A 17,733-nucleotide genomic window follows, 5' to 3' on the forward strand; every position below is an offset into this window, starting at 1 on the left:
TCAAATTTGTACCCGCTAGGAAGCGTTTTAAGTGCCACAAATTTGGGATCTTCAATCAGATTGCATAAAGTAAAGATCTTGCACTGATTAGAGAACAATTTAAGAAATGAAAAATGACAGTATACACGGAAGAGAGTAAGAACACAAAAGAGTGCTGACAGCAAGCCGAAAAAGAGATGTCATCGATTCCAGTTGAACTGAAGACAACGATTCCAACTGAGTTGACAATAACTTTCTAGAGGGTAGTGAGTTTTATGTAATGAGCGTTCATGCAAAATAGGAGGTCGGGGTGCCTCAAACTAAATTTTTGCAGGCGTTTGAAGGAGTATCAACCAAACTAGCATTGGATGTTTGAAAGGGACAAAGTTTGAGCCGATACTAGACACAAGACAACTTCAAATAAAAACATCTTAGACATCTTAGATATATAACTTGCCATCTGAGTTGCTCCTACTAAGGGAGGTCCAAATTGTTATAGATAAGATTTTTAGTACTTATGGAAGACAATAAAGAGTCCTTTTGGTATTAAAATCAGTTCAGCAGTGTACCCCTAGATAGAAAATCAAACAGAATGGATGAGCCACAACGTTGGTGATCACCTCAGGTCCTTCCCAAGAAAAGGAAGTCTTATGAGTGGTTGCAATCAAAATGGCCCAAGTTGCCAAAGTTGTCGTTCCATAGTTGACCCCTCCTAACAGTCTTGTTAATCAAACACATCTAACTGAGTACGAGTGGGAGAAGCATAAATTGTTTGGGATTTGGCTTGTAAGAACCTATATCTATATCAACTCCAACATAGGATGCACCAAAAGAGAATGCATATTTATTTTATCAAGATGTGTTGTGGAATGTCAACATTTACATGATTGACTTCAGCGAGGTGACCTGACTACTATGAGGAGACAGAAGCTTCGACAGATGAGTTCGAAGCTCCCCCAATCACGAATAAAGCCACAAGAGTGCCAATAACGCTATGGGCGCGACACAGAGGGAGTCGCAGGCTTCTCCCGCGATGTCATTTATCAGAACTACACCAGTATAGACCCGAGAGGGTCGATCGGCTCTCCTACTAGAGATCAACGCCTCCTTTACACATGGGGATCCAATCCTAGTTATCTAGGGCTTATATATGTGATTCCTGTTTTTAGGCTTTCAGTTTTTGGTGTTTATTTAGGACAGTCACCGAGTCCGTTTCTCACTTCCGAGGGATTAGGTGATGCTCCAGCTGTATCTCACTCACAAGCAGTGATTATCTTCCCCTATCCCCTTCTGCATCCTCCTACATTGCTCCCAACCGCCCCTTGGAACAACTTGGAACAATTTGCAAAATAGATTGAAGTGTAATTCTTGGGGAAAAAGAAAAAAAATTCCCTCTTCAATTTCATAAGACATGTTTACAAGATAAATGCAGGGGAAAGCCGAATCCGTCACAAAATCTCCATGCTAGAAAAAAAGAAACAAAAATAAAAAACTACCAAACAATATAATATTCTAAAAATTTAAAAAAAAGATTAAAAATAGAGGATATTAAAACTAGAACATCCTAAAAATCCGACAACACCCCTCAAGCTGGAGCACACATATTTATCATACCCAACTTGCTTATTATTTGCTAGTTGGATATTAAAACTAGAACATCCAAATTAGATCTACGATGAAGGAAAATTTATCCACTGTAGAAAGAAGATTTTTATCCATAGAAGATAAGTCTGCTTCCATGAAATACAGATTTAAAGGCCGCTTCTAGAGATTGGAAGAGATGATAAGGAGACTTATTGAGATGCAACTCAAAACCTCACCAACGACTTAATTTGCAAACTCTAACCAAGAGTTGACCAAAAAATCAATGGCCAAACCGAAAGAAAAAAAAGATCGAACAAGAGGAATAAAAAGAAGAAGATCAAGAACTTACCCCTAAGACTTCGACAGGAGGGGAGTGGCTTAGAGATTTTTGATGGAGGGGGTTGGACCGAAATTTTGAGGAGGGGTTATGCAAGGGCTATAGAGCGACACGAAGAAAGAAAGGGGAGAAATCGGAATAGGGTATGTGATGGTAGACGAATGAAGTTTTATCCTAGATACATGGAGTGAGTTTTATCTTTAGATATATGAGGGGAAACATTGGGGGGGTGGGGGGAGATGAAGATGTCGATCTTCGAGGGGAAGACGCACATGGGGGGTGTACTGGGTGGAGCGATAATTTATGGTGGATGGGCTAATATGAGCATCACGAGTGGAGCGCCCTACCAAAATGCTACAGCCACGATACCAAAAACTCAAACAGTGAAAGTCCAGAAGGAGGCTTCACAGGACATACATAATGGACCACGACCGAGGGAGACATTCAAATGCATTACAAAGATAGAGAATCAGATTAAGCGAGCAAATGGGTTATGTTTTTGGTTACATGAAAAACTTATCCAAGGACAGTAGCAAGGATCAGGCATTACAGATTCTCACAGTGTGTAATAAGAATCAGAGGAGCTTGATCCAACAACAATTTTTTTATCCACATGAGGGCAAGATGTTTCTTTGGGATGAGAGTGTATTATTACATCAGTGTCTAGCCTAAGGGCAATTTTATCTTTTATTAGCCTAAGGAAAATTTACTTTTATTATTATTATTGTTGCGTGTAAATAAATTTAATATGTTTAGGGATGGGGTTATGCAAGAGAATGTGTTTGGAGTCTTAATTTTTGGGTTTGGGACACTCAAATTATAAGATTTGGGAGTGATTGTCTACCTCCCGAATTGTAGGTGTTTATCTTTTTCGTCTTTGAGTATGTTGCATGGAATTTCTGCAATAAAATATTTTATCTACCTAATTTCTACCAAGAATCATATCAACTTCTCATAGGGTGAATGCATAAATTGACTTATTAAACTTAGAGCAAAAGCAATAGCTTGTTGTGTGTGTGATAAATATATCAACATTCCCACCAATTTTTAAAACCAAAATAAATTCATTGGATCACTTTCCTTCCCCTCAACCAGTTTTTAATCGGGATAAATTGAAGTGTCAGCGGGCCTAAACTACTCATCCCAAATCTGCTCATCCCAATTTCCTTAAGAAGATCAAGATCATACTTTTGTTGGGAAATAAAATTACTTTCTTTGAAAGAATAATCTCCATGCCAAGAAAATACATTGAATCCTAAGGGTATGGTCTCAAAAACTGATGAGAGGAATGTTTTCAAATGGTTCGTCTCATAAACATCATCTTCAGTGAGAACTATATAATTCACATACACAATCAATATGACCTGTAAACAGAAGGACTCTTGTAAAGTTTTGTTTTGTAACTGTGGCGAATATCTATAAGTAATCAAAATCATAGGTATGAGTGAATCCCTCAGCAACCAATCGAGACTGTAAACACCCATTTGCACCGCACAGTTAGTTTCTCTGATCAATCAGTTCCATAGTATCATTCTTTTAAAAAATTTCATCTCCTCAAAGAAAAACTCCTTTCACTAAGAAATTTCAAAGCATCATGCATAGTATTAGAAATCTCCATACAAGACAATTGTGAAATAAAAGCACAAAAAATGATGAGAGAATTTCATGTTACATAATGGGATAATGGATGTTGAGTGCAAGGCCTCATCCCCTTCCAAGCAACAATATAAAGATTAGAATCATTAGACATAGGATTAGAACGAGACACAAGTCCAAGACTTAAAGACTCGGAAATGGAAGATGAAGTGGACTGAAAAATGAGGTAAAGGCTTGGTGAAGACATTACATGAAGGGTAGTGCAAAGGATTTATAGACCCTTTCATTTGAGTTGCCCTAAGGCACGAGTAGAAAGTATTAAATAATATCAATGTCATGGTTCTTTTTTATGTTCTCCTTTGTTAGTCGCTAGGATCATGAACATCATGAGATGTCACCATAAGAAGGCCTGAATTGTCTTCGATATTTAAAATACTCTCTCACTTTCCCCTAATATAATATAGTTTGGATTTTCAATTTGAACAATAAAGATTAGGTAGAGATTATTTTGTAAATCATCTATTTGGAAAAAGTTCTGAAGAACATCAGTCAAATCTTTGTTTTGCCCCCTTGAAGATGAGTCAAAAAAAAGTTGTAACTCAAAAAATGTGTCATCCATACTACAAACTTTTTTTAAAAATATAATCAAAACACTTATATCACATTTGAGTGGGAGCATAACTAACAAATACACATTTTTTGGCTTGGGATTCAAGCTTTCTTTAATAATGACAATTAATGTGAACAAATACAATACACCCAAATATCTTTAAAAAAAAAAAGGATGAGAGCCGCCTTATTAAGTTTTTGAAAAACATTAATAGGTGTTTCAAAAATTTTAAATCTTATTGGGTGTTCTATTTATAACAAAATGCTTTGGCATGTGATTGATAAATAATAATGCCCTGGCTACTTTTAATAAGTGTTTTTTTTTTTCAGCCGCAACATTTTGTTACAGAGTTTTGATACAAGAACTTCGATGAACTATTCCTTTTTCAAAGGAAATTTGACCGAAAATATGTTTGAAATATTTTCGATCATTATCAATTTGTAATATTTGAATAGCTTTTAGAATTGTGTTTGGACCATGGTGTAAAAGTTTTTAAAAATTACTTTCACTTCGAATTTTTCTTTATTTAAATAAGCCTAACTTAATGTTGCGTAATCATCAATAAATATTGCAAACTATTTTTTAGAATATGTAAGAGTTTTACAAAGACATCAAAGATCACTATGAATCAGAGTAAATGATATAGTTAGTTTGTAAGTTTGGGGAGAAAAAGATGCATGATGATATTTAGCAAACAGACAAACTACACATTAAAAAGAATATATTTTTATTTTGAAAAAAAAATTAAGAAATAAGTATTTTAAATATTGAAAATTATGATATCCTAACTTATAATATCATAACATAATATCATTATCTTTAAAAAAACTAAATTTAAATAAGAATTTTGGCATTATCCATTCGAGATAAGTCTATCTTCAAAATAAGAGACTGTTTTTTTCCTTGACATTATCAATCATCCTCTGAGTGGATCAAATCTCAACTCACAATAAGAAACGCAACAATTAACTTTACACTGATGGTCAAATATATTTTTCCTAATGAACAAGTTACAAAATAAATGAAAATATGGAGTGTATGGTGAAAAGTTAACAACGATAGGGGTGTAAAGAGCCGAGATTAGAGAGCCGAAGGCATGTTCGTGCTTGATTTGTTCAAATTTTCTATTGTTCATGTTTAGCTTGTGTTCGAAATGGCGCTTGAATAGTATGTTCTGTTCAACTCTATTAAAACTTGTTTGTTTGAATTGCCTTGTGTTCAGCTCATTTAACTATTTAAATAGTCAGCTCAAATTAAAACTCTATAAACAAAAAAATTTTATTTAATTATTTACAAGGCACTATATAATAAAACCACTCTTCCAAGAATTTATGGAGTTTTTCAATTTAGCAAGATTCCAACAACCCAATGTGGGAATAAAATGTAGGTAGGATTGCGGGGTAGAAATGGGCAGGAATATTTACATGCATACCACTCATTATATATTTATTTACATATCTATCTCCCAATAATTTACAATAAGGCACTCAGTGAAATTTATTTAGGAGTCATATGGTTTACTAAAAATGAAATGTAATATAAAAGATTTACAGAGTACAATGATTACAATATAGTTGAAATACTTTCGAGTTGTTTAATTCATTGTAAAATAAACTTAAGATTTTATATTTTTTTGTTTAGTTTGAAGTAGGTCGAAAACAAAGTAGTCGGTTAAGCAAATGGCAGCGGCCAGCGACTGCGGCAACGGGTGGTTGACGGCGATGGTGAAATGTACCCAACACTTGGCAGAAGTCATCAACGACGAATGTGGAGGTAGTGACGGTGGAGGGAGGCGATGTCGGTAGCTAGCGAGCAGGAAAGCGGGGCGGCGGTGCGCAAAAGCGACAGGCAAGCAGCGGCGACAGCGAGCGGCAGTGGCAAGCAGGTGGCAGCGATGGGCATGAGGTGGCGGTGGCGGCGGCGACGGCTTGCCTATAACATTTTAGATGAATGATCCAATTCAAAATTTGGTCGAATCAAAATTCAGCTAAAATGAACTACGTCAAATGCATTGAACCTACATTATATTTGTAAATTTTTATACCAAACACAGAATTTTCTCAAACCTTACAAAGTATTTACAATACATCACTAATTCACTCAACCAAACGACCCCTTAGAGTTGTTTTTGGGGCATTTACATAACTACAACCCAAATTCTATGTATTTATATATCTAACACCTAAACTTATATGTTTATAAATATACCACCCAAATAATTTTAAAAATAATAAAATTAAACATTTTTAAATACATATAAAAATTAATATAAAAAGAATATAAATAAATATTATTATTAATTATTAAATTATTTCAAGTCAAAATGGGCCGACCATAAACGAACAAAATTTTGCTCATGTTCGACTCAATTTTAAATCGAACTCGAAAAAAATATTTGTGTTCGGCTCGTTTGCTTAACAAACGAATCGAATAATAGCTAATTAACAAGCCGAACATAAGCCGTTCGAGAGCAACAAACTTTCTTGACAACCTTAAACAGCAGAGTAGTCTGACAGTTCTTATCCCGATAATTACTAAAAGGGAACAATAAGCAATCTTAACATTTTTTTTTTGTCTACACAAGGTCTGTAAGAAAAAAAAATTTAGAGCAACCAGCCATATGATCAGTTGTACCAAAATAAATTGTCCAAAAATGAATAGAATTAGGAATAACACTTAACACGGTAGCTAGAGAATTACTCTTTTTTTACTAATAAGTAAGATGGAGCTGGATAATTTTAGAAGTTGAAATAATATTTTCAGGTGCTCTAGTTATTCCTTGGTGAAATGGTTAGGGTTTGCATCCAAGTTTGTAGAAGGCTCATTAGTTTTCTCGACAGTGCCCATCTTCTCATTTGAATTTTGATTTCTCATTCAAAGGTTTACCATAAAGCTTCAAACGTTTCTCCTTCATATGCCATGATTTTTGGTAATGCTTCCACTACCATGGATAAGGTGAAGAGGTTTTGAAACTACTGGAACTAATAGAAAAGATAGGATTTCTTTGAGAGCCAGTCATCATTAACTTCTACAACATCATTAGAGAAGAGAAGAGAATGAGACAAAACCACAAGTCAATTTTGGTTGCAAGCTAATTTGTTGCTTAAGAGTAGATTAGAGGAGAAGTTGACAGAGAAGGATCCATCGACAAAGAAACCTGTAGAAGAAAAATCTGACACAGAAGAACCGAAGTCCTTGATGTCGTGATAAGCCTAACAAGGTTGTTGATGTGGAAGCAAATCCAGAGCCTTCGACGGCGAAACCGTGCAGAAGTTTCGACCAGAGTCATTGTTTTTCCTTTTTCCGTGCTTACTCGAGAACAACATCGACGAAACCGTGAGGAAGTTGTGCAAGGACATCATCGTTCCCTCTTTCGCCCCTATCTAATGACAATGACAAACCCCTCAAAAGAACAATCACAGTTGCACACTTTGCTGCTATATCAATAAGACAATGAATAACGGTTGCACATGAGTAATCATCTTAATATATATAGGATCTATATAGGATCTTCAATGCTTAACTAAAAATACTTTAGACCAATAAGACAAGGAATAACGTGTCCTCGCTTTCTAATTAAAACGTGTCAAAAACTAAATAGACACTTGCTTTTAAATTCATATGGAAAGAAATCTAATGACCATTTTTGTCCTAAACCATGATGAAATTTTTTTTCCTTTAAAAAAAGCCACAGAAGCTCAAAGAAAAGTGTTGTATACCTAGGCGAGTTATAGCCAAATCTATCTCTTTCTGTGTAAAATCCATCATCAATAAATAAGATCTCTTCTCCATATCAATATGTGAGTCGGAATCATCATCCTGTGAAAATTATTAGAATGGCGCAATTAAAATGAAACAAATCAAAATGGACATATCCAACAAACATGGCTCATAAAAAATTCAGCCAAATAAAACAATAATGACCATGGCAAAAAAACTGGAAAGAAACTGCAAGATAAAGAGGTAAAACAACATTCCACCAATAATAAAGGCTGTTAATGACTATGCAATAAAACATCAATCAAGTAGTCGAATTGAATACAACTGGGATAAATGATAGCAATTTTGATTCAAAAATTATCCGTCCATACAGATCAATGAATATAAGAAAATGAAAAATATTATAAATGAAGATGTTAGGTTTAAGGAGCGAGAAAAAGTGGTGAATGGAAATCAAAGTTGATATAATTAAATTGTAATCCAACTCCACTTTTTACTAACACCAAAAATTAGATTAAACTATAAATTCTTGAAAAACAAAATTGTGAATAAGCATTTAGAAGACAGTTGGGGGTTGTTTGGTTTGATGAAAAGGCAACGCAAGATATTTTAAGGGACATTTGAGAAGCGAACCAAGCAAACTAAAAAAAAAAAAAAAAGAAATAAAGGCAAAAAGCCAAACAACAAATAACAAAATAATTTCAAGATAAATATGCAAAAAAGAAGCATAAAAATTGGTGTATTGATTGATTTATCATGTTTAAAACATATATAATCATGTTTTGTAGTTTGAATTAATGAATTTTGATATTAGAAGCTTAATTTATTCAATTTATTACTATTTCACTGAACTCCACTCGACAAAATAAAATGGGTGTACAAATGGGTGTATTAGATGATTACTCATGCTTAAATCATATATAATCATGTTTTATTGTTAAGAACAATCTGTCATATTATAAGCTTTATTTATTCCATGTCTTACTATTTTATTTATTTTTGGACAAAACAAAATGGGTCTATCGGTCTATATTTTTTGTTTAAACCATATGTAAACGTGTTTTATCATCGAAAATGATGTATGCTTCATTTGTTAAATGTTTTACTGTTTATTCAAGTACTCTATGCAAAATAGAATTAGTGTACAAATGGGTGTCTTGTCTGATTACTCATGTTTAAATAATATGTAATCATATTTTATCGTTGAAAAATAATAAATTTTGTCATGATAAGCTTTATTTGTTTCATGTATTGTTATTTTATTCAAAATTTTTTGTCAAATAAAAATGAAAGTACATATGAGTATATTGATTCATATCTCATGTTTAAACAATATATCATCACATTTTATTATTAAAAATAATATATATTGATGTGATAAAAATTCATTTGTTCTATGTTTTATAGTTTATTTAATTCTTCTTAGCAAATTAGAAACCGTATTTCACTATCACTCATGTTCACTTAATATTACTCTTTTTGTAGAGAAATGGCTTCAAGAATAATTACGTATAAATACAGGTATTCAACAGTTAGAGTTGTGTGTGATTTCATTTAGCACATGATTGAAGAAAGTATATACCTTACAAAAAATTAAGCATATACCAATTTTATAAAATGCTTGTATATTAACAAAAAAAATACTCTTATAATACAGATTCTGAGTTGCTAGGACATTGAGATGAGAGTTTTTAATATTGGTAAAAAATACTTAGCTTCACTTCCGACTAAATTATCTTGATTATAGGCATGTCCAACATAAGTGAAGTTGTTATATGAGAGAAGTCTCCACTATCAGATATTAGGCAAATACAACTGAAGAATAAAACAATGAAGGTAAATTTTGGGAGTCTGCTTCAAGTTTTCTCAAATTATACCTAAATTTTTTGTTGTCAAACTTGTTCTACCTATCCAACAATTACATTATGTAAAATGGTATCTATTACTAGCTAAAACTATACATAGATCATCTTCATAAAATTGACAATACGACTTATATAATTTGCTTGTCAATCAAATTCATGTAGTCACTTGAAAAATAAGACAAAACTCACTTGGATATATAAGTGGTTTTAGCAATATGCTAATGATTAACGTGCTATATATTAACTAGCTTATATTTTTTTAGAGATTTAATCTAACATATTTTTTCTTTTTTGCAGATATGATTTTATAAGCATATTTTTATTTTAACTCCAAACTTACCTTATGCAAAATCTTGTATGATGAGGTGATCGAAATCTGAAATATAGAGCCTAAAATCATGTATTAATTTATTTTCTAAATTACATTTTTTCTTTCTTGCGGATATGATTTTATAAGCATATTTTTATTCTAACTCCAAACTTACCTGATGCAAAATCTTGTATGATGAAGTGATCGAAATCTGAAATATAGAGCCTAAAATCAAGTATTAATTTATTTTCTAAATTACATGTAGAACAGGTAACAAAACATATCAATAATTTATACAATAATTACATTACATTTAGATGCATACCATGTTAATTGATTAACTAGTTACGGTAGATTTCTGATACTTTCAAGGACATAACAAATAAAGAGCTATTTCTACTTGCTCCTACAATTTGCGATGCTCCAAGTCTAGCTCGTTCTTGTACTCTCAATTCTGCTAACAGCTCACCCAAACACTTCCCACTACATATTTTAGTGAACCAGCTATTTATATACGTCTTTCATCATCAATAACTTTTAAAACACACAAAAACAGTACATAAATTATTTATTTCTTTGAAAGTTGTGAATAAATTCTTTGAATTTTGAAGCTTCCTCGTGGAGTAAAATAAGAGAGTTACATGTGAGATTAAAGATTATTGATGGAATGCCACAAAAAAAAAATCAATTTTCAAATCTTTATTGAGAAGCAATTTACGAGGAGTGAAGGCAAAGCATGGCAAGCTAAAAAAAAGTCATTTAGGCTCTGAGTACACTGTTTATGAGTTCAAGAAAATGAGAAAAATAAAGTCCACTAATGTTAAAGCCATTAAAGAGAAGAATGTATGGGTTGAAGCTAAGCCTGGTGAGGAAAGGATAGGTTACATATGTTCTATTTGTTTAACTTCAGAGGACTATTTTTTCTCATTTTCTTAAATTCATAAACTAAGTATTGGAAGTCTGAATGATTTTTTTTTCTAACTTGTCTTGCCTTCACCCCTCGTACAATAATGCTCAATAAATATTTGTAAATAGATTTTTTTCGGCATTTTTAATCTCGCATCTAGCTCACTTATTTTACTATACATTGAGGCATCGATTTCAAAAAATTTCATCTGAAAGCTTTTAATAAAATGAATAATTTGTGCAATGCTTTTGTGTGTTTCAAAAGTTGCTAGTGACGAAAAACATGCAAAAATAGATGGTTCACTACAATACAATATGTAGGAGATAAATTTTGGGATAAAGTGTTTGTAGATTGGAGAGTACGAGGACTGCAACTCAAACTTGGAGATCACAAGTTGCAAAAGCAAGCTGAAGTAGTTCTTTATCTATTATGCCTAATCAATCAATCAATTAGCATGTTTTGCATGAAAATATAATGTAATTTAATTATTGCATAAATTATTGACATGTTTTGTTATAAATTATGCTTGTAATTTAGAAAATGAATTAACAAATGATTTTGTGCTACATGTTCCAATTTTGACCATCTCATCAAATGAGTCATTACATCAGATAAGATGAGAGCCAGAATTGAAGTATGTTCAAAAAACCCTATCTGTAAAATAAATGTTAGATTAGATGTCTAAAAAAATATAAGTTGATTGATATATATCACATTCTAATCTTTAAGAGAGCGACAGAGCCAATCATATATCCAAGTGACAGTTTTTGTCTTATTTTTTGAGTGACTACATGAATTTGATCAACAAACAAATTAAATAGTGCATTTAGTCAATTGTATGAAAAGAATCAAAATACATTCTCAACATAATTGCAGAGACGACTTGACCAGTGTAATTATTTGATGAAAAGAAAAAGTTTGACAACAATAACATTAAATACATTTTGGGAAAGGTGGCGACGGACCTCACAAAATCAACCTTCTTCATTTTATTTTTCATTTGTATTGAACTAATACTTCATAAAGAAAACATCTCTGATATAACTTCACCTCTGTAGGGCATACATATAATCAAAGAAACTGAGTTGATAGTGAAGCTTAAATATTTCTCATCAATATTAAAGTCCTTATCTTTAATATACCAACAACTCGGAATCTACGGTATGCAGACATCTTAATAAAATAATATATATTTAAATCTTTTATAAATTTCATAATTTCTTCATTCAAGTGTTGAATAATAGAATCACATACAATACTGATTGTTGAAGGCCTACATCTACTGGAAATCATTTTGAAGTCATTTCCCTACAAAAAAACAGCCAATATTAAGTGAACCTACTTGTAAGTAATAGTAAATGAAATCTGACCTAAATACTAACTTTTGAAATTGAATAATATAAAAATAAATGGGATAAATGAAGAATTTTCCAACAACAAAAAATGATTACATATGGTTTAAACATGAGTAATCATGACATTCATATGTACATCCACCTATAGACACAATCTAATTTGCAAGGAGTAATTGAATAAACAAAAAAAAACAAAATGAAACTGATCAAATCAAAATACATTATTTCAATAATAAAATATGATTACATATTATTTAGACATGAGATGAAGCAATACATCATCTGCACACTCATTCTATTTTGAAAAGAATAAAATATCAGTACATGAAACAAACAAAGCTTATTGTATCAAAATAGATTCTTTCCAACAATAAAATATGGTTAAACATATTTTAAACAAGAATTATTGTACAAAACACTCATCTGTGCACTTATTCTATTTTATAAAAAAAAAGTTATATAAACAAAATATTGAACAAATAAAGCTTATCACATTCAAATATATTTTTTTAATAATTAAACATGATTACATATTGTTTAAACATAAGTAATCATAAAAATACATTTGTAAAACCATTCTACTTTGCCAAAAAAAATTGAATAAATAATAAAAACATGAAATAAATGAAGTTTATCACTTCAAAAATTATTTTTTTCAATTATAAAACATCATTACATATTATTTAAAATATGAGATGTGAATCAATACACCCACCTCTACATCAATTTTAATTTATCAAGAGAAATTGAATAAAACTATAATACATTGAACAAAAAAATATGTCACAACAAATACATTATTTTGAATAATAAAACATGATTACATATTATCTAAACACAGGTAATCATGTAATACACTCATCTGCACACCCATTCTATTTTGTCTAGACGATTTAAATAAAAAAAAAATGAATCAAACAAAAATTATCACATTAAAATGCATTATTTACAATAATAAAACATAATTACAAATTAATGAAACAAGAGATAAGGACCGATATACTCATCTATACATCATCCGTACACTCATTAAGTTTTATCACAAAAAATAAATAAATAAATAAAACATTATTATATGAAACAACTAAGGCTTATCATATCAAATAAATTATTCTTAACAATAAACTATGATTATATATGATGCAAAGATGAATATTATATAATGCACCATTTGACACTAATTTTGTTTCGTCGAGAGGAATTGAATAAAATAATAGTGAATTGAACAATTAAACTTATAATATCAGCATATATTGATTCAAACTACAAAAAAAAAAATACTACATAAGCTTTAAATATGAAAATTCAATCAATACGCTCATCTGCACATCATATTAGTTACCTATTTTGTTTTTTATTGTTTTTTTTTTCTTGCCTTCATTTTCTCTTTTTTATTTTTTTGGTTCGCTTCTCCAATATCGCTTAGCTGCCACTGGAAAATCCTAAATCCTGTGAAAGAAACAACTCCCTGAGTTTAGCAGAAAACTATAAGCTCGTTGGAAATCTTTATAAAAGATTGATTGAAGTACCTTAACGATTGCTCTGCTACTCCTTCGGAAACTGAAAGAACATAATCGGAAAATCCTAAACAGAAAACCCTAAGTGATAAAAAGGAAACGAAGACGGGCATGTGCGTGCACGGGTATTTGAATAGATTATTTTTCCTTATTTCGAGCTCGTATCAGGTCGGATCCGGGCATCACTAAATATACCTTTTTATGATATCATATATGGGTCCAATTGAATGGTCCCGTGTCTTAACGCTATTAGAGACCGTACGTAAATCTACATCAAAACTCCGAACATAATATTTTCTCCTCCACTCCTTCACAACAATGTAACAAATAGTTGGAAGTGACACGATAAATAATAATCACCGAGAATAAAGAAAAAACAAATAAATGTTGGAAGCAAGATAATCACCTTCTCATCCAGATAATCATCTGATAAAAACTCGAAAGAACTTTCTTCTTCTTTAATAGTTCTAGAATATTCAGATAAAGACACTGATGCTGGACTTGATTTTGAATGAACCTGATAGTTACAAGCAATTACGCAGAATTTAGTTTACGAAAAAACGTTCCTAAAATCCTCACAACATACAAATTAACCAAAACATTTAAACTGCAAGATATAATTAAAATTTAAGTGCAAAAGAAGCTTAAATTATAAGACTTAAAGTAATAAAATAGCATTTATCAAGTTCCATATGACTTGGCATATCATAGTACCATGTGCCTGTGTTGAGATGAACAAGAAATCACAGTTGATATGAGTAAAATTATGCTTGCATGAGGACACATTGCAGTGCACAATCAAGAACCACCATATCTTTCCTTTGCACTAAAAATAAAAAACAGATTTACTCGAGAAGAAATATATTTTTGAAGAGTAAATGAACTTAGTAAGAATTTTGGGGAACAGCTAGATTTATTTTTCAGTTTAATGTCATTTCAAAAGATGTTTTTTTTTTTAATATTTCAGAGCACTCTCAACTTCCAAAATTCTCACGCCTCTGCAGCACAGCACAAGAGGTTTAAATTTGCATCTTTATGTTAAGACTACATTTCTCTTATTACTTCAGTTGAGCTAACTTTTCCAATAAAAACTGCTAACCTGATAGACCTCCTTCATAATCCTAACAAATTAGCTCTACCATGCATATATTGGTGTTTTCACAATATTTCTATCTTACATGTGCAAAAAAAGTCATTTCACGCTTCCTCATTTTATCCGACAACCCTCCAAAACGACTTCATAATCCTGGGCATCTTTCTGCTCTATCTTCGGTGTGTCTTTATCATCAACACCGTACGCCCCAAAACGACTACTTGCGACCTTGCTTGATGGTTTCACGTATAGCAAAAGGCTATACGTGGACACTTATGCATCAGGCATAAGTATCGAAAATCGAACCAAGAAGCAAGGAAAGAAAAGAACAAAAATATGGACGAAAAGGAGATTGGATCAGTTCTCAAAAACTCGTATCGAAAAGACCTGGAAAAGTAGGGCCCAAGGTCTTTCCTAACAAACATAAATGGTCACTTCGCGCTAATTTTCCCAAACCCCAAAGACATAGGATTGATCAAGTCCACCAAGTGTTTTTCCAAGATGAGGTTTAAAATCTCCCAAACTTCAAAAGAAAGTGACCTCGGGGAAACCACCATTAATATTTTCAAACTTATAACGAAATCAAAATTCTCCGACTTTCAAATTAGTAGATAACCTCATGCATTAAATAAGCACAAAATTTGTCCATAAAACCACATAAATACTCACGGCCAGGGTCAGCAGAGAAGAGGAAACAACCAACAAGGCTCTCGGCCAAAGCCAGGAACGGGGACAAAAGGGGTTCACGGCTAGAGCGAGGAACAGCTACCCAGACCATAACCAAAGGCAGTCTAAAAGACAACAAGTAAGGCTTACAATTAAGGCAACAAAAGGCCCCGAAAAGAACTATTAAAGCTCACGATTTAAGGCAGCAAAGAGCAGCTGCAAAAGCCCACGACCAGAGGCCATCCAAAGCACAAGTAAGGCCCACGACTACAGCCACCCAGAGCACAAAGGGGCTCACGTCTAAAGCAAACAAAAGGACCACTAAAGGCGACTATGCTTCCTTGACAAACACGAAAGGATAACTAAAGTAATTATAATTTTTGGGATGACAAACTTGATTCATCCACAACATTCAAGCCAATCAAGCTTAGCAAGAACGACCAAATCACACCCAATAACCTACAATAGGCCTCACGGGTAAGGACCAAAAGGGGAGGCTGATTCAATCACATCACAAACCCACGACTAGGCACCAAGCAAACATCACATTGCGGCCTCATAAACTGCCAAATCAATCCATCAAAATCAAATATCAGCCTTCGAATGGAGACAACACAGCACATCCAAAACAGGTTCTCGGGTAAGAGCCGAAACCACCAAGAATCAAAAAGAACCAAGTCATCTCTCAGGTAGGGACCAAAGACAGCAAAAACACCTCCAAATCATCCCTTGGGTAAGGGTCAAACAAAGCCCAAACAAAGCCCCCCCCCCCCCCCAACTAAAGCCAAACCGAGCCCAGCAGGGGCCAAACAAAACAAACACAGCCCCTAACTAAAACCAAACCGAGCCCAGCAGAGGCCAAACAAAACAAACACAGCCCCTAACTAAAACCAAACCGAGCCCAGCAGAGGCCAAACAAAACAAACACAGCCCCTAACTAAAACCAAACCGAGTCATTCAAGGCCCAAAACCGAGCCCAAACAATATTAAAATCCAGACTCTCATAAAGCATTAAAGATTCAACCATTTTAAACCCAAAACCGTGACTCCAAATCAAGCCAAAGTCGAGCCCAGCTGGGACTAAAAGCCAAAACCGGGCCCAACAAGATTAAAACCAAGCCCAGCAATATGAAACTTCAGGATTTCATAAAAATTAAAGTTCTAGTCATTTCAAACCAAAACCAAGCTTCCAAACCTAGCCAAAACCGAGCCCAGCAGGGACTAAAACCAAGCCATACGACATTAAAGATCTAGCCATTTCAAGCCCAAAGAACAACCTGCATGTCTAAACATCCCAAGCATGAAATTATTCAAACAAATATTTGAACAGGGGAGGAAATTCACGAGGAGCTAAACCAAACCCTCAAAATAAGCTACAACACTTTCCAAGTTGAATAAATTTTCTCATAGCATACATTTCAAGTCAGGGGAAGCCACAGGAAGCCAAAACCGAGCCACCAAACATGCATAAAACAGTAAAATGAACTCCCTAGCATTCATGCAAGGCCAAAAAACTTCTCCAATATATCATGCTAAATGAAAATAAGTGAAAAGTTTCATAATACTCATCCTAACATGCTTGCAAGAAAAGCAAAAATTATTCCAAAGTCATGTCTTAACCTCCTAAGTGTTTCCAACCTAAACATGCCACAATAATCATAAAGATGTCATAGTCTCCCTAGTTTAAGCAAGTAAGTTTAAGCAAGTAACCAAGTTTAAGCAAGTAACCAAGTTTAGCTCTTAGGACATGCCCACATTTCCATTTTTAAATGCATCTGAAGTGAATATCTCAATAATATGTCAAAGTAAAATAAATTAGCATGTTGTATCATCCAACAGAGCTAAGCTCAAAGGCTCAGCAGAGAGGAAAACCAAAAGGAAACAGGACACCGAAGAAGAGGGGGACAGAAGGGGTACCTCTATAATGCCAAAGTAAAGCACTGCAACACAAGAATTCACCTCAAAGAAATGTTCTCACCGAAATTCCGTTTCCAATCCCTTCACAGCCAAAATTTCTACTTCACCTCTCTTGCAAATTTTTCTTCAACAACCCCAAAAATCTCAAAAGAAACTGTGTTTATAGGTAGAGAATAGAGGAGAAGAGAAAGAAGACCACTCCCAACAGTCCACGGCACTCGAATCGGGCCAAAGAAGAAAAGAATACGCTCCCTGCTCACAGAAGGCGAAGCCGCCC

At 33.2% G+C, this 17,733-nt stretch overlaps 1 protein-coding gene across 4 annotated transcripts in view; it reads right to left on the bottom strand.

Moving 5' to 3' along the window:
• Positions 1 to 17,733, bottom strand: part of LOC110022384 (probable inactive DNA (cytosine-5)-methyltransferase DRM3) — a 61,304-nt gene that overhangs the window by 24,577 nt on the left and 18,994 nt on the right. For all 4 annotated transcript variants that reach the window (XM_020721293.1, XM_020721292.1, XM_020721291.1 and 1 more), the window contains exons 7-8: positions 14,187 to 14,297; positions 7,826 to 7,925 (exon numbers count right to left, since the gene is read on the bottom strand). In XM_020721293.1, coding sequence (XP_020576952.1) covers positions 7,826 to 7,925; positions 14,187 to 14,297 — 211 coding nt within the window. The remainder of the gene's footprint in view (positions 1 to 7,825; positions 7,926 to 14,186; positions 14,298 to 17,733) is intronic.

This window comes from Phalaenopsis equestris, unplaced genomic scaffold (genome assembly GCF_001263595.1).
Source record: "Phalaenopsis equestris unplaced genomic scaffold, ASM126359v1 Scaffold000188, whole genome shotgun sequence".
Taxonomy (NCBI): Eukaryota; Viridiplantae; Streptophyta; class Magnoliopsida; order Asparagales; family Orchidaceae; genus Phalaenopsis; species Phalaenopsis equestris.